Below are 19,507 nucleotides of genomic sequence, written 5' to 3' on the forward strand. Positions count from 1 at the left end.
CAACATTTTTAGTGGGTTTTTTGATAAAGTTTGAAAATGGAGTATTTTTAGAAAGAGGTATATGAAAAGGGGTATTTTTGAAATTCCCCCGTTTAACTATCGTAACCATTCAAATCCTTAATTAAATATAATAATAAATACAATTAAATATAAAACCTGTAATATTAATTTAATTAGTTATTATTTTTCTGGTTCAGTATTAAACCAAATTTGTACTAGGACCAAACTGGTCCGAATGAAATCTTCATCTAAAATTCAAAAAATTCGAGATCCGGTTAACCGAACCAAACCCGAACAACTAAACTCTCTGGTCTTTCATTTTGTTTGTTTTATTTTCTCTGTTTAATCTGACAGAAGCAAATAAAAAAATATGTTTCCGGCCGGAAAATTTGGTCTTCATCCTCGACATCTCCGATCAAAATTTCATACTTTTATACGTTTGACATAATCATAGATCGAGTCAATTAGTCTGATCCTAGAAAATTTAAGAACTTTTTCACAAATTCAGTATCGAAGATGTCAACAGAGAGACGTGCTTCGTCTAATCCAATGACCAACGAAGAGAACGCTATGTAATGTTCTTACACTTATCTTCTTTAAATTTGATTCAAGCTTAGTTTTTTGATTTGGGTTCTTCATTTTTTCATACAAATCCGTATAAAGACACAACCTTTATTTAGTTTCTTGTTTTGATAAACCAAAAAAGTTGATACTTTTTGCAATTTCATGTTCTTTTTGTAGGTTCCTTGATATATTGCATGAAGCACCATTGTTTGGTCATAGGAAATCTAGAAGCCTTGTTGGGAGTTATCTCTATATAGTTCTATTGGCAAGTTACTCTGATTCTTTTGGTTAAGTTCATAAGGCTGATCTCATACTTATTAGTGTTGCCTTTTGATAGTTTTTGTCTTTTAACATTAGGCAGGTTATGCTGTTTTAGCTGCAGGAGCTCCTTGGATATTTCACCAAGTTCAGAACTTGACTCCTTCTTTGCTCTGCTGCTGCGATGTTGCCCTTTTGGTTGTCACAGGTTTTTGAAATAAATTTGGTTTAACTAGTGTTTCGAGCTATGTCTGTTAGTGATAAGTTCAGGTCCTGTATCTTGATGAACAGTCAAAAAGATCCTTCCTTTGGCTAATCTTCTTGATTACAATGGAGATTTGTTGAAGAGAACTCTCCCAAGCCAAGAAGCTTTCCACAACCAACCCAATAGATTCCACCTTCTTCTTAGACCTAACTCCGCCCATTCGATACTCTAGGTTGTTAGTTAAATGAGCTTGAAAGTCTCTGTTACTATTTTAAGTATCTATAGAAGAACATAAGTCTTGCTCTTATTCTCTACTCTTATTAGTTTGAATTTTTGATGTTGTAAACCTCTATTTGCCTCTTGGTTATCGTTTTGTTGTTGTTCGAGAGAATGGGAATGGTTGGGCGCTAGCTAACATTGATAATATGTGTCAATAAGCATATGCATACACGTAGTACAACATCAATATGTCTCCCCCTCCCTTTTGTTGGCATTCCTAAGTTAATTTTTCTGTGGCGTATCTCAGGTATCTTTCAACAATACTTTGTTTATCAAGTCCAGAAAATACGTCTCCAGGTACCAAACCTCAGATAGGTTTATTGAAATTTCGTGAACTTATGAGAATTGTTTGAGTGATGTCAAAATTTCTTCTGTTTTAGTAAAAGACTGATTAATTTTGAGAATTGTCTGCACTGCAGGGTTATTACAGTTTCAGTCAAAAGCTAAAGCATGTTGTACGTCTACCGTTTGCAATCGCTGCATATGGTATTTCCCTACCAATGCTATTATTTTCTCTACTATCTAAAGTGTCTGTGAGTTATGTTAATTCATGAGAATGAACATATGTAGACTTGCACTTGGGATCAAAGATCTAGAAAATACAAACTTAATCAAGGTCTTTTGTCACTATATATAGGAAATGAAAATTTTAGTACTATTTACCATATTAGTTTATCTGAAGATATGTTCAAGATTTTTCATGGAAACTCTGATTTTACCAAACTTGTTCCTCGCTGATCTTACCTTGTTTACGAGTTATTTTGAGACCACTTGGTATTGTCTCGTTTATAATTAGTTCCTTTGATGTTATGCCAGGGACCGCTGCGATGCTTCTTGTGATAGTATGGAAGCCTTATATCCGCATTCTTTCTATTTCTTCTTTGCAACGGTTGGTAGCTCATTGTTCCCACATTGAGTATATTATTGGAACTTACCTGTATTGCATTGAGTGTTGTTAATTAGTTTGAATAAGTGCTATCTATACCCTTAAAGCTTATAGTTATGATTATTTTCTATAATTCCACAATAGCAATTATGAAACAAGAGCAGTTCTTGATAGGGTGGAGGAAAACTATTTTCACCATGATGTTTTAATGAATATATATGATTTGCAGCATAATCATGTTGGTTGAAGCAGTGTGCGCTGGCTTCTTCATGGGTTTATACATCGGTCAGTGGCTTGTTATCCTATATTGTCAATACTTTTATATAAACCAGAATGTTACTAAGCTGTTGACGTTACATGTTTGTGTAAAATGTAAATGTGTATAGGCCGAATCAGGACACTTTCTTACAATCTCATATGTTAATGTGGAACTGAATTGATCTTATCATCACTTTGAGAGGCCAGTAGTTTGACATTGATAAATGCTGTCGAATCCAGGTTATGTGCACCAATACAACTCCGTTAATTCTCGACCAGATGTATTGAAGTCATTATATTCTCCTCTTCAGCCGTCAAGTTCGATGGAAGGTTTGAGGTATTGACTGTCTTTGATGTATCTGATTTTAAATATATGTTCTGCTTCAGCCAATAATGCACAAGTTTGTTTCTTCTTTCTTTGTATTGGTATGAAAGGTATTACGAAGGCCGGCTTTCTGATCAACAAATGGCTTTATTACAATATCAGCGTGAAAACCTCCATTTTCTAAGCGAAGAGGTACGTGATGCTACAAATACAAACACTCTCTTTCATCGACATTGCTAAATTTTCTTTGGACTTTGCTGTTTTAAGAGACAGCTTTTGTATAATAGTTTTTCTTGTCTTTTGTTATTGGTGCTTTTCAAAGATTCTGTCCTTGCAAGAGAAATTAAGCAAATATGAACAATCTAGTGATGGAAGCACACCTCAGGTGAGGGTTGGCTTTTGCTTTCTTTAAAACAATCAAATACCTTAATTCCTCATTGGTATAGTTAAATGTATAATGATTCTTGGTAGGTTGATCTCGCACATCTTCTAGCTGCTCGAGATCAAGAGCTGAGGACACTTTCAGCTGAGGTAATACTTGATTTTGAATCTTCATCTCTCTCTCTATATGATGAAACAAAAAAGGTCTAACAATGTGAATATTGTTTTGCAGATGAATCAGCTTCAGTCTGAGCTACGGCTGGCTCGTTCTTTAATAGCAGAGAGAGATGCAGAGGTGAAGCGTGTCAGCAATACCAACAATCAGGTTTTCGCAAAAACCCGGTATTGTAGTGAAAATCCTTAAAAGACTTATTTAAAACTTCTAAGTTTGTTTGTGTGTGGTGTAGTATATTGAAGAAAACGAAAGGCTAAGAGCAATTTTGAGTGAATGGAGCATGCGAGCAGCAAATGTAAAAGTCCTAAAGAAACAACCTTTTGGTCTATTGTAGTGTACAAATTTGATATCTGAATCTGTTTTTGCTTCTAATATCAGCTTGAGAGAGCTTTAGAAGTGGAGCGGATGTCGAACTCGGAGCTGCAGAAGGAAGTAGCAGGGGAGCGTAAGAAGCAGATGCATGAGACAAGAACATCATCTGAGCAACCTTAATTGTAAAATGTGAATCAAAGCTAGGTCTTAACATATCTCAGGAGTTTGATTGTGTAACTAAAAAGATCATGGAATCTCTATATAGTTGAAAGAAGTTTGTATATGCTTTTCTTTGTTCATTTCTTTTTAGAATTAGCTTTGTTTTGGTTGTGAAGTAAAGTGTTTTGCAGCAGCAAAAGAGCTCTTGCTTAAATTGTTACCATTGTCTTTCTTTTCGTTTTCATCACCATTAACAAACTCTGATTCATCAAGAGAAAGATCCTCAAACTCAAGTCTCCCAAGATTTATGTCATCCAAAGAATCAAACTGGTCACCGCCAACATCCCACATAGATCACAAATACTAAATCTTGTTCTTTTTTGTTGCAGAATGTATGAATTTGTAAGTGCTCCAATTCCTTTCGCAACATGATGATGAAGAAGGTTGTCCAAGTAACTTAATATGCTATGGCTTGAAGCTTTGGTGATGAAGCTCCATCAACAGCCCACCAATTAAAAGGTTCTAGGATGAACGTACCATGCATTGCATCAACACTACCAAAACCTTCCAAGCATAAGGAGAAATTGGAGCATTCGATATTAACCTCTCTCCTTTCATCATGTTCTGAAAAATATTTCATGATGCAATTTCTTCTTTTCCTAGTAACCTCCAAATCTTGATGTGGAGCTTTTCTAATGTTCTATTCTCTAAGACACTCTGAACTACAATATCTCCTAAGTGAAAGATAATGCTTTGTAATCATCCCATTTATGACTAATCACTATTTGTAGTTGCAATCCAATTTTTATCTTTTTGAATCTCTTAAACATTACAACTGTGAAGTGGATGCAAAACTGTGTAAAGAAAAATTGATAATATCTTTTATATTATAATTTAAGCATATAAGTAAAGATTTACCATGAATGTAAAATTGTATTCAACCAAAGAACTTTAATATAATGAATGCTTCAGTTTCTATTAGTACATTGAGACGTTGATCATGTAGTATGATCCCCTAGATCTCTGATTGAACTGATGCGATTTCAAATGTGTTTATCAATGATTTAAAATGAGTGTACAAACTTTTACACAATTCGAAGCGTTTGGTGACTACTTGAACCACATTTGCATGGTTACCTCCTTTATACATTCTATGATCTCACCAAATTTTGTTTCACCTTGACTATTAATCGCCCTTAATGTCATTGGACCACTCCCATTTGCAGCAACTAAGAGATACCTATATTGCTCTTCTTTGTGAACCTGACCAACCAACACTACATATACTAACTCCTTTTTCAAAACTCCGCGATCATCAACTTAGTGCACTAAGGCTTTTTGTCTCCTCTCTTTGCAATCATCAAGTAAGTTTTTTTTTCTTTTCATGTTAGCTCTTTGTTGAGAATTAACCTAAGAGCATCCTTTGATTCCCTCTTGTAATAGATGAGTCACAACTCGACTAGTAGAGTTGTAAATCATCTCCTGCTAGCTTCTCATTTAAACCTCCTGCTAGCTTCTCAACCTTCTTCACATAAATCCATAAAGGCACTTTATCATCTACCACATTCAATGTTATATTTATATTTTCTTTGGTACAATGTTGGAGGATCTTGAGACGTAGATATGTGGTTCTTCCTAAGAAAGGGTGATAAGCTTATATGTATATGGCACTAAATTCCACTGGTGAATGTATTATAAATATGAAATCAACCAAAACTTGTCTTTGTGTTTATTACTTCTTCTGTTTGATGATGGAAAGTAATTAGCAATATGTGAGGTAATAATCTCGTCTTAATCCATGAAAGGGCCCTTGGCAAATCTTTAAAAATATAAAATCTCTTAATTTGTATTTTTTTTTTTGAAAAATATTGGACTCAAAAAGCTAAAGAAATTTTTTAAAAATAATATATGGACCCATGGCATTGGCCTACCTTGCCTATGCATGTCAATTAGGGCCAATGCCCGTGGGGTAACCCCGCCCGCTCTGAAAAATATAGGTTCGAGCTTAAAGGAGGTTATTAGTCATCGAGTTTAACGGATTTATAAATCTAAAGAAAAATCATATGTTATACAATCATTTATTTTAAAATAACTATTAAAATCATGTGTTATTGGGTTTATGATTTATAAATACTAGTTAATATCATTTTTTTATATCAAACACTAGTTAATATCCTATGTTATTCGTGTAGTGATTTTTTTTTGGATTTCAAAATACACATTATGTTTTAAATGAATTTGAAAGATTTGATAGTGTAAAACATGTTATTTCAAAATTCATGTGGTTGATTTTAATAATCAACAAGGATTAAAAAAATGTCATTTAAATCATGGAGAGAGAGCATTTTTGTTGATTTAAAGCATGAACTCTTCATTTGGTGAAACAAAGGTCCAATATATTGTTGACTTCTAATTAAATCATGAAGTTTTGTTGACTTGGCAGTATGAGACACGACGTTAAGTGACCAAACGGAAAAATAATACGTGGTAAATTAGCTCGTTAATGAGATTCGTCAATAACAAAACGACGACGTTGTAACCTAACTAAAACCCCCAAAATTGAAAATCAATTATCATAACCTTAAAACTTCAAAACTTCCTCTCTATTTTTCATAAATTTTCCTCAATTACTTCAATTTCTTCTCGATTTCTCTCGATTTGATAAAAGTGTGTTTTGTGTGATAGAAAGAAATCGAGAAAAAACAAAGTAATGGAAGAAAAAATCGTGAGAAACGGAGATGAGCATTTATGGGACCTTTGTCGAGGTTGTTATCTTAACCGTCTCCTCTGGTGCCTGGAGTACGCAAGTTGGGTCTTAGTGACTATGCTAGAACAAAATTATTGACTAATGAAATTGAAGCCAAAAAACATCACTTTTGCTTTGGAGAAAGTATGAACCTACTCATGTTTCCAAATCAACCAAGCAAATATAGAGAGAATTAGCCATACCTCTATGACCAGTTGATCCCAATGTAGTTATATTTTTCATTTGATTTTGTTAGGGATAAAGAAATATAGAGAGAATTAGCCATACTTTGACTAATATTGCTCTACTAAGTTGTTATGATGTATATTTACATAAAAAAAAATTCATTAATCTTACTTTATAGAAAACAAAATAGAAAATCAGATTATGATGCAACAAACAAAATAAAAATGCTTCAATACAATAATACATTGATACACACAACAACTTGACATACATTGAAAGATCAAACTCATAACCAAAAGACTCTTAACGTTTTCCGCACGTAACCAGAAAAACTAGCCATTCTGGTTTGTACCAGGGGCGGATCTAGAAAATTTGTTCAATGGGGGCAAAAATATAGTAAAATACTAAATTATAAAAGACATAAAATTTTCATGTAAAAACTTTAAAACATCTTACAAAACCACTCAGACGCTCATTTAACAATTGAAACCTTTTTACCACATTTTCATTTGTGACAGATTCAAATAATTAAAAACAAAAAAACATGTTATTAATTAAAAATTTAGAAAATTTTGAATTTATAGACTTATATTTTAAAATTTATTAATTTAAAATTTTTGAATTATGTAACAAATTTCCATAAAATCTTAACCATAGAATAAACATATAAACAATTATCACTGCAAAAACTAATATAGTCATGTATAACATAAAAACCTATATAATGTTTTCCAGGAAACATAGTTATAAGCTTGAACTGATTAAATAAAATTAATTGACTAAAAAATAATGCTTATATAATAGAAACGATTGTAAAAAAAGCAGGAAAATAAACTCACAAATTGATAGTTTTTGATTTGTTGTCACACAAAGAAACCAAAGGACTAAAAAGAAGAAAATAACAAAAAATTAGGTCTAGATTAGTAAGTCTTTAATTTATATATTAATATATATTTTTTTGCTACATGGATTAATGGGCTTTCCAAGAAAAAGGATGAAAAGTTGTTTTTTTGGTGGAGACAGATTTTATTTTCTAATAATATTTAATGATTTTTTAATAATTTTTTTTTTTGTTTTTTTGCTGGTGGCAGCTGCCCCCACTACCTTGGCTGTGGGTCCGCCCCTGGTTTGTACGAAGCAATGACTTGTGCTATTGCCAATCCAAGTAACATTCCAAGCCCATACCCTATTGCCACACCTTTCCAGTTCAACACTTGTTCCTCTTCTTCATCTTCTTCTTCTTCTTCTTCTTCTTTAGGCTGATGTGTTAATGGTGCATTAGTCCCAAAGCAACTTTCTTCAAGAGGAAAACCGCAAAGCCCTGCATTTTCTCCAAATGACGATTTTGGCTGCCCGGTTATCTGTGTTCCTTGTGGTATTTCACCAATGAGTTGGTTGTGAGAAACGTTCAAGTACGCCAAGAATGAGAGAGTCCCTAGTCCATTAGGAATAGTACCTGAGAGTTGGTTACTTGATAGGTCTAGTGACTCTAGCTTCATAGGATTGGCCAAAGATAGAGGAATATGGCCTGTGAAGGCGTTGTTCGATAAGTTGAGTGCGATTAGTGCCTTCAAGAAACCGATAGATTCAGGAATTTCTCCTTCAAGTCTATTTCCGGAAAAATCAATGGTGGCGGAGGATGTAAGGACCCTTTTTTGCTTCATAGACAGACCTTTATATTGTATATCTATTGTTTCTAGATAGGTAAGATAATATACCTCGTAAATAACCTTTTCATATACCATATATAGGCCCAAATCTTCATTCATCGTGAGTGATGATGCTTTCCAATTGATAAAAAAATTTGCGGGCAAGCTTCCGGTGAATTTATTGTCAGCTATATCAAGTATCCGCAATTGTGGAAAGCCTAAAGGACCTTGATTCGGAGGAGATATAGGACCATAGAATTTGTTTGAACCGAGGATAAGCACTTGCAGTTCTGGTAAAGTCTTAAGGGAGAAAGGAAATGTATCTTTGATTTTGTTGTGTTCCACATTTAGGTACTGTAGTGTTGAGCAATTTAGAAGAGACCTTGGAAGCTTTCCGGTTAAATGATTGTAGCCAACGTCGAGTGACCGTAGCGATGCGTCGACGGAATAGTACATGTCTGGAATACGTCCTTCCAAGTTGTTCTTCCGGAGTTTCAAAATCGATAAGTTACTGAGACATGGAGGAATTGGACCTGTCAAGTTGTTGTAGTTTAGATTAAGTAACACAAGTGAGCTTCTCTTGCAAATTGAAAGAGGTATGTCGCCTTTGAATCTATTATTTTCCGCATCGAAGTAGTTGATAGATAGTGGTAGATGGGGAAGTGCTCCTTCAATACTGTTTGAATCCAAATTTAAGATTTGCACCGATGAGTTTACTAAAACTTCTAATGAACCTTGGAAGCCAGTGAAAAAGTTGTCATCAATGGACACTGCGTTAAGACGAGGAAGGCTCCATAACCACTCTGGTATTTTCCCACTAATTCTATTGTGGGATACGGTAATATACTCCAAATTACGAAGTGTCTTTATGATGTTTGGGAAATCACTGATGTTGCAGTATTTCAAACGTAACGCTTCCAGGGTCGTCGGGATGTATGAATCCGAACTTAAACTAGCCTGAGATATCCAAACACCAGAAAGATCTAGGACCAACAAAGATTTGAAAGAGGAGAAGAGAGTTAAGTCAATTGGGTAGCTTGTTTTAAGGAAAGAAAGGTCGAGTGTTTTGAGATTTGAGGATGAAGAGGAGTTAGGAACTTCAATAGAACCATTGAGATTGTTAAAACCTAAATAAAGATATGATAAGAAAGGCATAGTGAAGAGAGAAGAAGGGATTGTTCCAGAGAAGTGATTACAATAAAGATTTAGCATGGAGAGCTTGGTTAGGTTTTGAACAAGTGGAAGAAAACTAGTGAAGTCGTTAAAGGCAAGGCGCAATTTGGTTAACTGGGTTAGGTTATTAATTGTGGAAGGAACTTGACCAAAGAAGCTATTAGAGGCTACAGACAAATACTCTAGTTTGTTGAGATTGCCAAATTCATAAGGGAGTGAAGAAGGGTTGAAGTTGTTGTGTGAGAGAGAAAGGTAACGAAGATGATGAAATTGGAAGAGGCTACTATTGGATTTAAGAGTTCTACTGAGACAGGCACTAAGTCGTATCTTCGTGACCGCGCCAGTGGAGTTATCACACCACACCCCATTGAAGGAGCCAGTGTGGTTGCAAGAATGAGTATCAAACTCGTTCTTGAACTGCGTAAAGGCTTGCATCTGGTTAGGACCACAAGCAACAAGATCGGCAATAAGGTCACCAAAAGTGAAAAAGCAAGAGAGTAAGAGCAGCATCAAGAGAATATTCAAACGCATAAGCGATTTAGACATGATGTAGAACTTTGTAAGAAGGATTTAGAGTATTTGGTAACGAAATGTGAGAGGGGAGATTTGGTATAAATAGTTTTCTTTCATAGTAGAGACTTAACTAGAAGAAGTTAGAGCTAACGTGAAGTTGTAATCATATCCATGCATGCATGATCCACGTTTGATGACTTTTTTTTTTTCTAATGTATATAAGTTTAGATTGAAACCACATTAGTTTGAAATTCTCACATATATGTCCAAAACCAGTGGGTCATATTAATTATTTATAAGAGCAAAAATATATAAATAAATATAATTTTTTTTTTGTCATATAAATAAATATAATAAATACGTCTTGTAACGTGAGAAAGGGAGAGAGACTGGATTAATTTGGGTCAAAACTAGCGATCAATGCGGGGCTAAATAGTAACCGATGAATTGTTGCTGAACTGAATTGCTGAATTTGCTAAAAATATCTGTGATTTTTTTTGCTGAATCTAGCTGAATAATTTTAGAGATAATTTTGAAAATATATGTTTTTAACTACCACTTTTTAAAAATACTTTTTTCAAAACTTTTCATAAACCCTACAAAAAATGTTAAATTTATCCGTAATCTTATAAATATACACACAAATTACCTTGTATGTGTATAAAACTTTATATATCTTTCATGTATACCATATAAAAACTTTTAAAAATATTATTTAGATCGAATTTCTAAGTAGTAAAATATTTAAATCGAATCTCGCAGTAGTAGTTATTATTTAGAAGTACTTTATAAACCGTACAAATTTTTATAATTGATTTTCATATTTAAACAGGAGTATTTTTGAAAATGGATAGATAAAAAAGGTATTTTTGAAAAGGGATATTTCTCAAAAATTCTCATAATCTCAAGGGTAAATGGTAACCGCATAATCTACCTGATTTTTTTATAAATTTAATAATATAATTATACTTATAAAAAGATTATGTAATGCAATATTTATTATAAACAATATTAAGTAAATAAATAATGAAATTATGGTATATTTTTTTTCTTAATTACAAACAGAAATTCAGCCAAATTTGAAATACAATATTTTCATTCATGTATCTACCTAATATTTGTTCAATGCTACAAACTTACATAATCTTGCTACAAACTTTATATTTAGTGTAAAACCATCTATAATTGTGCTATATATCTTGCTCTAAAAATAGAGAACTGGATAGTGTTGCTTCAAATTTGGAACAACACTATTCAATTCTCTATTTTTAGAGCAAAAATTTTTTATTTGCAAAATGCTCCTCAATTTTTACACATTACCATTTTATACCTAATCAAACTTGTATAATTTTTTTTGCTTGTTTGGATTGAAAGTATTGAAGGAGATTTGGTTCTTCAATGAAACTTAAATCTCGGTATAAAATTTTGTTTTCTCTTCATTTGTTCAATGCTAAATTCTTACTTTGAAACTCTAAATGTTGTTGTCGCTATACACTTGTCTTTTTTAATAAATTATATTTATAAATTAAAAATCAAAGAACTAAAATAGAAGTTAAAATAAAATATTTGATAAAACTACTTAAATTATTATATTTAGAGTAAGAAATAGAGCCAACTATTGGAAATCAAAACTCCGGTTTAGTGGCTTCTTCAAATCTCCGGTTTTCTTAAACCTATACGAAATCAAAACCAGAACCAGAACAATTCAAAAACAAAAAACCCCAAATCCATTTTATTTTATTGTTGGGATAAACTTGAACGGTGGATTTTGTATGGAGCCACCGAGTTCGAGACCGGAGGAGCCTCCGTCATGGGAGGACCTTTACAAAGTCAATCTAATGCCGTCGGAGCTATTCCTCAAGTTCCGCAAAGAGCTTCAAGGCCTTCGTGTTGGCGTCAATCTAGAGGTCCCCTCTCATTAAAATTGAGTATGAAGTTGTAAAGTTTGAATCTTTATGGGTAATGGATTTGAGTGTTGGCTTAGTATTCGTTTTATTAGGGATTGTTACAGCTATTGATGGGTTTACATATGTATTCAAAGAGACCTGTTCTATGCTGTTGATTGAGCTATGAGATGTCTTTTTCGTCTGTGCTGTTATATGTAAAGTACCCACGGATGATAAACACAAAAAGATTGTCTTGAAGTTGTAAAGTTTTGAACTTTATTGATTTGAGTGTGGAGCTAACTAAGTACTCGGTTTATTGGAGATGGTTCATCTATTGATGCATTGTCGCATGTGTTCTTGGGTTGTTAATTGAGCTATGTGATGTCTTTTTCGTATGTGCTGTTATATATAAAGTACCCACGAATGATAGACACAAAAAGATTGTCTTGAAGTTGTAAAGTTTGGAACTTTATGGAGTTATGTGTAGAGCTAACTAAGTACTCAGTGTATTGGAGATGGTTCATCTATTGATGCATTCTCGCATATGTTCTTTTGTTGTTTGAGCCATGAGATGTGTGAACATTGTCTTTACTTGAATGTTCCTGTTATGTAACGAACCAACAAATGATTCAACGCAAAGATTGTCTTAAAGTTGTAAAGTTTGGAACTTTATGGAGTTGAGTGTGGAGCTAAGTACTCGGTTTATTGGGATGGTTCATCTATTGATGCATTCTCACATATGTTCTTGTGTTGTTTAAGCTATGAGATGTGTGAACATTGTCTTTACTTGAATTTTCCTGTTATGTAATGAACCAACAATGATTACAACAAGGCTTGTTTTGAAGTTGTGAAGTTTTGACATTGATGGATTGTGAATTTGAGTGTCGAGCTAAGTATTTGCTTTATTAGGGATAGTTCATCATTGTCTTGTTTTTGAATTTACCAGTTATGTAATGAACGCACAGATGATTAAAACGCAAAGCTTGTTTTGAAGTTGTGTAGTTTGAAAAATTTATGGATTATGGATTTGACTGTGGAGCTTAAGCTTTGTTAGGGATAGTTCATCTACTGATGAACTCACATATGTTCTATGTTGTTTGAGACATGAGATGTGCCTTCATTTTATTTTCCTTGGACTTGATGCAGTTATACAACGAACCCACAAATGATTACCATGCAAAGCTTGTTTTGAAGCCTCTATGTCCAGAAAGGAAGTGGAAGTTTATATATGAGCCACTACACCAAGAAGTTCGCGTTTTATCAAAGAAGATTCCTGTAACCAGATTCCTAAACCTCCAGGTTTGTTTTCTGATGTTGTGTATGCCGTCTCTTGTGTCTATATTTGGAAGCTTTGTATACATACAATATGTTGTAATCTTATAAATTATCATATGCAGGTTGGTGTTGGACATAACTTTCAAATGAATGCAATTGGTTGGAAATGGAAGCTTACCTCATGTTTGGGTGGAGATGGTGTGTCTCGGATTCGAAACAAAACTACGCTTGGTCTTAGTCCTGGTATCGATTTCCGGTTTGGATGGAGAGCTGATTTTGTACTCCCAGAAGTTACTGGGCAAGTCACAAAACTTCATGTCTCCAGTATTCAAAACAAACACTTTATACTTCTGTTCTGGTCACAATGCTTAGCTGATGATTGAAACAGGGCCCTTGGTACTGAGGAACCGTTATTTAACATGAGCTCCGGGCGTTTAGAGGCATCACTTGACAGAGTAGAGGCCATTATAACTCATTCAGATTATCTATAAACCATTCGGTAAGTGTAGGTCTTCTTAAGTGGTTTCTTTCAAACTAGTCACCCAATCTAATACATTGTTAGTGTAACGCTTTGTTTCTTGTTACATTCAGGTACTCTTCGTGTTGGGGATGCTTGAAAGAACATACATTGCGAAAACAAGGACGAGATCAGAAGGCAAACATGTGAAAGCACTATGGTCTTCACAACCAAAACATAAGAATATATCCATAAGATTTTGCTTTAGAGATAAGCTGAAAGCACAAGCACTTGTGGGTAGTTTCATGCTATTAATATGATTTGGTAAGCAATCACAAGTTTGATGGACGTTCATGCAAGAAATGTAGAATCGTTGGATCGTTGATACAAGTTAGTGTTTGCAGGCTTGTACATGGTTCCGAAATAATCAAATGTATTTTACTTCGAATCAAATTGCAATGATAGTAAATGTAAATTAGATGTTTGCTAAGTTGGTTGTTGAAAAAAGTGAACTTAAGGGGATGTAATAGAATGGTAAATTACAGTGTTCGTGTATATGTATTACGTGCAAGAGCAATGACCAAGACAAGTTTGACATATCTATATTAACATTTTTGAACTACATTTTGGAAACTAACCTTTAATTTTGTATTATTTGCATAATTAAATCTTTCTTATTTGAATAAATAACAAAAATTTAAGGTTAATTTTGTAATTAAATCATAATAAAATTACAAAATTGGAAATCAATATTTATTAAATTTAACAAAATTTCCTAAAATATCTCCCTAATAAATCAAATATTTCTCTAATATCTCTATATGATCTTATTTGTTTTCAAATTTATATTATTACATAAAACATATGTATAGTAAAAATATAATTTTTTTTTTTGCATATGTTGCAATTTTAATTTTTGAAAACGGACTATATTACTCAAACGATACAAAAATGTATGTACTAAACTATTATTGATAATTGTGTAGCACAGGTCATGTGATGGAGTGTAACCACCAAGGAAGGGTGTCGATCGACACTAGTAACTTTTTGTTCGACGGTTTAAGTTTTAAATCGTCGGTACAATTGGGATTGGTTTGGGAGAAATCTAGGGCGATTTAAAGGCTTAAGGGTGCGCCGTTTTCCTCATTTTAGAGTCCTTTGTCGTTTTGTGAAGGTTGAGAGAAAGCAGAGAGTGAGTTTGATCTTTTAGGTGCCTTTGAGTGAGTTTTTGGAGAGATCAAAACTTGGTCTTGGTAGTTTAAGGCTAGTAAAGGCAAGATCTGTGGTGTTTGGTGTATGTGAAGGTTGTTTCACCCTTGCTAGTCCTTGTTCGTTGCTGTTCTTTCTTGTTTAAGAGGTGAGTGCATGACCAAGGCTTATCTAAGCACTTTTGATCATTGTTTTGGGTGTTTGGATGATTGTTGGATTGATTTCTTTGTTTGTTTGGCGGTTTATGTGATGATTGGACCCTGTGAAACCCCTTGGAGACTCGCTCATACCATGTGGTTGATTTGGAGAGGAGATCCAGTGAGAAAACGCAGTTGGAGCGTCTGTGTCGGTGTCGATCGACACCAGTGGTGGGTGTCGCTCGACACCAATGTTTTGTTCTGCGAGGATAGCTGTGACTCGCGAATGGAGTGTCAAGCTGTCGATCGACACCAATGGTGAGTGTCGATTGACACCGATCGTAGCCAGCAATGCTGGATGTTATTTTATTGGTTGTTTGGTTCATATTCCTTGATGATGATTGATTTTGCTTGTGTGTATAGCCGGTAGTGGGATGATTGCCTCACTAAGAATTTATGAAATACTTGTGCATCTCTTTTCTGTGATACAGGTAAAGCAAAAGTGTGATCCGTGGAATCATGGCGAGGAGAGGAGGATGATCTAGGCGCTCATTGGTGTTTTAGATTATTGTTGGAATTGTTAGGGTGTTAGAACGGAATTTAGAAGCATGTTAGGGTGTTTATGTTTCTGGAATAATGTTTTGCTGAACTTGCTGGTTTAATGAAATTGTTTTAATGGATTTCTCGTTAAGTCTTCTGCTGGTTATGTTTTGATCGGTTTAATTGATTTGAATGTAGTTTTGTTCGGTTTAATTGATTTGAATTGATTAGGGCTGGTTTACAATTAATTGAGTTAATCCGGTCTGCATGTTTAAAAAAAAAAGAAAAAAAACGGGATGGATTCTTTCATGGAGCGGATTATAATTTACAAAATTATGATTATAGATGTTTTTACGGGTTGTCTACTATAATATAACTCACAAAATATTTTAATCTAAAATTAGATTATTTAAAAGAAAATTGGTATGCCAACACCATTTCATTATTTTGAATATTAGACTTATTAAATTAAGATTATGTAAAAAAGAATTGTCATGCAATATTCCATGGGTTAAATCATATAATTAACAATCAATATATTTGCCCAAAAAAACAATCAATATACAATACAATCTTATATACCAAACAAAAATAATAAAATATCTTTTACAACATCGTCCCGCGGTGTACCGCGGGTTAAAATCTAGTATATATATTTTTTAATTTGACTATATTTATTTATAGCTAGGTTCTAGGGTATCTATCTATCTATATATCTATATATATAAAGTTAGTTTTTTCTCTCTTCTCCTTAAGCCACATCATCATCTACTTCATTTTATTATTGAATTTTTAAAATTAATTATACCATTTTATCATTTAATTTTAAGATTTAAACCTATGTAAATAAGCTTTTCAAAAAGGGATATGAAAGGTTTTTTTTATATTATACATTATAAAACTAAAAAAAAAGTTAATTGATCAAAAGTTAAAAAAAATTTACTAATTATCGATTATACTAACAAATATATTTATAAAAGATTATAGTTTTAAGTGAATGTTTAATATATATATATATGATTATATTTACACAATGTAAACCTAAATTATAATGGGATTTAACGAGAATAGAACAAAAAGTAAGAAATTTTGAGAATATAATTCTAGGGTAAGTTAAAAATTGGTACCTAAATAAATTGAAAACAAAAAGTAAAGATGTAATAACTCAAAAATTAGTTCTCTCACCTACAGCCATATAAAATTACATTTTTGTCCCTAACTTGATTTTAACCAAAACAAACAAAAGAGAGTAACATATTAACACTGTTTATCTATGATTAATATCAGTTGATAACTTATTTTTAAACATGTTAAATAATCTGTTATCGCGATAGTTTACATATTATTAGTTAAATGAATAATAACTTATTTTTTTTATTGATAGAATTCGATAACACTGTTCATCCATGATTAATAGCATTGGATAACTTATTTTTAAACATGATAAATAACCTATTACCGCGATAATTTACATATTATCTGTTAATTTAATACTAACATAATTCATATGTGATTGATAGTATTCGATAACGCTGTTTGTGAGTGCTTAATAGCATTCGATAGCTTATTTTTAAACATACTAATAATCTGTTATCGTGGTAATTTACATATTATCACGAAGCCGCCATGGATTAAACGATAAATCTTCAAAGTCTCACTATTTATCGAGCTAACAATATTTGTATTTGATAATATTATACTTATCTAATTCAGGTTTAGATCACACATCTGCAAAAAAGATAGAAATTATGAACATGATCGCGCCGTGATCTGTAACAACACCACCGGCACCACCTTGGGAGAGAAGGAGACGACAACTCTCGAAGGAAGCGGTGGGAACTCACCAGATCTGTCGCTGTTGCAAACGTAAAAGCAAAGACGAGTCGTTGACACTTAAATCGCTGAATTTGCAGCCATGTAGGTGAAGCTGCCGGGGCGATTATTCTCCATCTCCATCTTCGTATCTGTGGGAATTGAAGATCTATCAAAATCACAGCATAAAAAACCGTGGATGCTTAAGTTTCTCTCTCTCTCATAAATATTTGGATGTGTGTGTAGCCAAAGGAAGAAGAAGAATGTGCTTTTGGATAGAGAGAAAATCTAATCTACAGAAAGAGACAAAAATAAAATAGGGTTAAAATGGTCAGTGAAATTATAAGCTAAATAATAAATTTTGGTGCCCACAAACTTAATTTTTGTTTTATCTGAGTACATAGATTGTAGTTTCCCATAATTCTATCTAATTTCTGTCTCACAAAATTTTCCAACATAAATGAGATAGGTCGGACCAAAACATAAATTATCATTTTTTTTAAACGTATAAAAAGGCAAAAATACAAATAATATTTCTTTATAGGTTTCCAATATGAATTAATTATTTTTTTCCAATAACCACATATGTTAAACTAATATAAAAAATAAAAAGTAACTATATTTTATAAAAATTGAAAATTAAAATAAAAACAATATTAAATGAAATAAACTAAATATAAAGTAAATTATACTAATATGTTAAATTTAAAAATTGTTCCATATGAAAAAACAAAAAACATATAAAACATAAAATCAGAAACAAATATATAATAGTATAAAAATGATCATCGAGATATAAATTACGACAAATCCAAAAAAGAAAAACATAAAAAACAATTATGACAATATATGAAGAGATAATGTAAACAATAGAAAAATACAACAATCCGTCCAAAACTCACAAATCATTTTCAAATTTCAGGCCAACATATTAAAAGAGCCCACAATATTAACATCTAGATCTATATTTGGTAAAAACCCTAATAGCACACGTTTTTCAATGATTCTCCACCGCACTTCCGTTTACACCCACACTTCGACTTAAACTATACCCACTTAATTTCTCAACAACTAATGAAGCTAAAACTCAATAGTTTTTCTATACTAACACAATCTAAGTTTTTAAAAAGTAAAGTATGATATAGTGAAAAGAATAAGTACAAAATAAAATACGAATCAATTACGGAAACAGACTAGTATATATATATAAAGTTAGATTTTCTCTCTTCTCATGATGCCACCTAAGCATCCACCTAAGCCACATTTTTGCTTTTACATTAAATAAATTTAAAAAATTCATTTAGTGCATATTTATGTTACTTATTTAATTAATAAAAGTTTATATAAATAAAAATAAATGATGTAAAATAAATAAAATTTTAAAATAAGAAAAACAATACTTTAATTTTTTTATTAGTGGTAATAATATAATGCAACTTTCATTTTAAATTGATTATAGTTAAAAATTTTAAATGCGTTACTGAGTTTTAGAATAGAAGTAAATTTTAAATTGATGGTATAATAAAACAACATTTATGTAATCTATATTAACATTTTTGAAGTACCTTTTGGAAAATAACCTTTTATTTTGTATTATTTTCATAATAAATCCTTGCCATTTAAATAAATAACAAACTTTTAAGATAAAATTTGTAATTAAATTACACCAAAATCGCAAAATTAGAAACTAATATTTATTACATTTAACAAAATTTCCTAAAATGTCTCCCTAATAAATTGAATACTCTCCAATATCTTTATATGATCTTATTTGTTTTAAAATTTAAATTATTACATAAAACATAAGTATAATAAAAATACAAATTTTTTTTTGAATATGTAGCAATTTGAATTTTTGAAAACGGACGTATTTTACTCAATCGATAAAAGAAAAAACATATATGTATAACGTCCCACATCGGGTAGAAAATTTTAGACAATGGTTCGAAACCGTTATAAATATGACTAATATGAAACTTAAAAATCCAAAATCTTGAATGAAAGATTACAACAATTTTTTTTTACTAAATTTTAGGGAATCCAAAATTTTAAAATCTTGATTGGTTAAAAATGAGTGTTTGGAAAACAAAAACCAAAATCTCTCTCGAAATCTATAAAACAT

General features: G+C 32.2%; 3 protein-coding genes across 4 annotated transcripts; 2 read left to right on the forward strand and 1 right to left on the reverse strand.

The window, feature by feature from the left end:
• The first annotated feature begins 361 nt into the window (after nucleotides 1–361).
• Nucleotides 362–4,016, forward strand: LOC17891512. Of its 2 annotated transcripts, none has more exons than XM_023786092.1 (14): nucleotides 362–572; nucleotides 742–851; nucleotides 941–1,030; nucleotides 1,554–1,603; nucleotides 1,726–1,792; nucleotides 2,123–2,195; nucleotides 2,422–2,477; nucleotides 2,691–2,787; nucleotides 2,886–2,967; nucleotides 3,098–3,160; nucleotides 3,247–3,306; nucleotides 3,389–3,481; nucleotides 3,564–3,626; nucleotides 3,710–4,016. In XM_023786092.1, the coding sequence occupies exons 1-14, from the start codon at nucleotides 517–519 to the stop codon at nucleotides 3,821–3,823; spliced, it is 1,074 nt and encodes a 357-aa protein (XP_023641860.1). In that variant the 5' UTR covers nucleotides 362–516; the 3' UTR covers nucleotides 3,824–4,016. The 2 variants fall into 2 exon arrangements, with proteins under 2 accessions (XP_023641860.1, XP_006298009.1); XM_006297947.2 differs by having other exon boundaries at nucleotides 742–829; nucleotides 922–1,030.
• A 3,021-nt stretch (nucleotides 4,017–7,037) lies between these two features.
• Nucleotides 7,038–10,102, reverse strand: LOC17891860 (receptor like protein 42). Its single transcript, XM_006299385.2, has 2 exons — nucleotides 7,880–10,102; nucleotides 7,038–7,097 (listed from the first exon to the last, which is right to left on the reverse strand). Exons 1-2 carry the CDS (start codon nucleotides 10,100–10,102, stop codon nucleotides 7,038–7,040), a joined length of 2,283 nt encoding a protein of 760 aa, XP_006299447.2.
• Nucleotides 10,103–11,814: 1,712 nt separating this feature from the next.
• LOC17893857 lies at nucleotides 11,815–14,242 on the forward strand. Its single transcript, XM_006298572.2, has 5 exons — nucleotides 11,815–11,976; nucleotides 13,102–13,254; nucleotides 13,353–13,528; nucleotides 13,619–13,729; nucleotides 13,822–14,242. Exons 1-4 carry the CDS (start codon nucleotides 11,842–11,844, stop codon nucleotides 13,719–13,721), a joined length of 567 nt encoding a protein of 188 aa, XP_006298634.1. The 5' UTR covers nucleotides 11,815–11,841; the 3' UTR covers nucleotides 13,722–13,729; nucleotides 13,822–14,242.
• Nucleotides 14,243–19,507: the final 5,265 nt, after the last annotated feature.

Source organism: Capsella rubella, unplaced genomic scaffold (genome assembly GCF_000375325.1).
Source record: "Capsella rubella cultivar Monte Gargano unplaced genomic scaffold, Caprub1_0 scaffold_3, whole genome shotgun sequence".
Taxonomy (NCBI): domain Eukaryota; kingdom Viridiplantae; phylum Streptophyta; class Magnoliopsida; order Brassicales; family Brassicaceae; genus Capsella; species Capsella rubella.

Excerpts from the sequence above, each read along its gene's own strand:
- LOC17891512 (XM_023786092.1), top strand. The coding sequence starts at position 517 with ATGTCAACAGAGAGACGTGCTTCGTCTAATCCAATGACCAACGAAGAG. Across the intron at positions 1,793-2,122 it reads GTTTGCAATCGCTGCATATG|GGACCGCTGCGATGCTTCTT; the intron begins GTATTTCCCTAC and ends ATGTTATGCCAG. Across the intron at positions 2,788-2,885 it reads AGTTCGATGGAAGGTTTGAG|GTATTACGAAGGCCGGCTTT; the intron begins GTATTGACTGTC and ends TTGGTATGAAAG.
- LOC17893857 (XM_006298572.2), top strand. The coding sequence starts at position 11,842 with ATGGAGCCACCGAGTTCGAGACCGGAGGAGCCTCCGTCATGGGAGGAC. Across the intron at positions 13,255-13,352 it reads CCAGATTCCTAAACCTCCAG|GTTGGTGTTGGACATAACTT; the intron begins GTTTGTTTTCTG and ends TATCATATGCAG. Across the intron at positions 13,529-13,618 it reads GTACTCCCAGAAGTTACTGG|GGCCCTTGGTACTGAGGAAC; the intron begins GCAAGTCACAAA and ends TGATTGAAACAG.
- LOC17891860 (XM_006299385.2), bottom strand. The coding sequence starts at position 10,102 with ATGTCTAAATCGCTTATGCGTTTGAATATTCTCTTGATGCTGCTCTTA. Across the intron at positions 7,098-7,879 it reads TTGGATTGGCAATAGCACAA|ATCCGCCCCTGGTACAAACC; the intron begins GTCATTGCTTCG and ends CAAATTTTCTAG.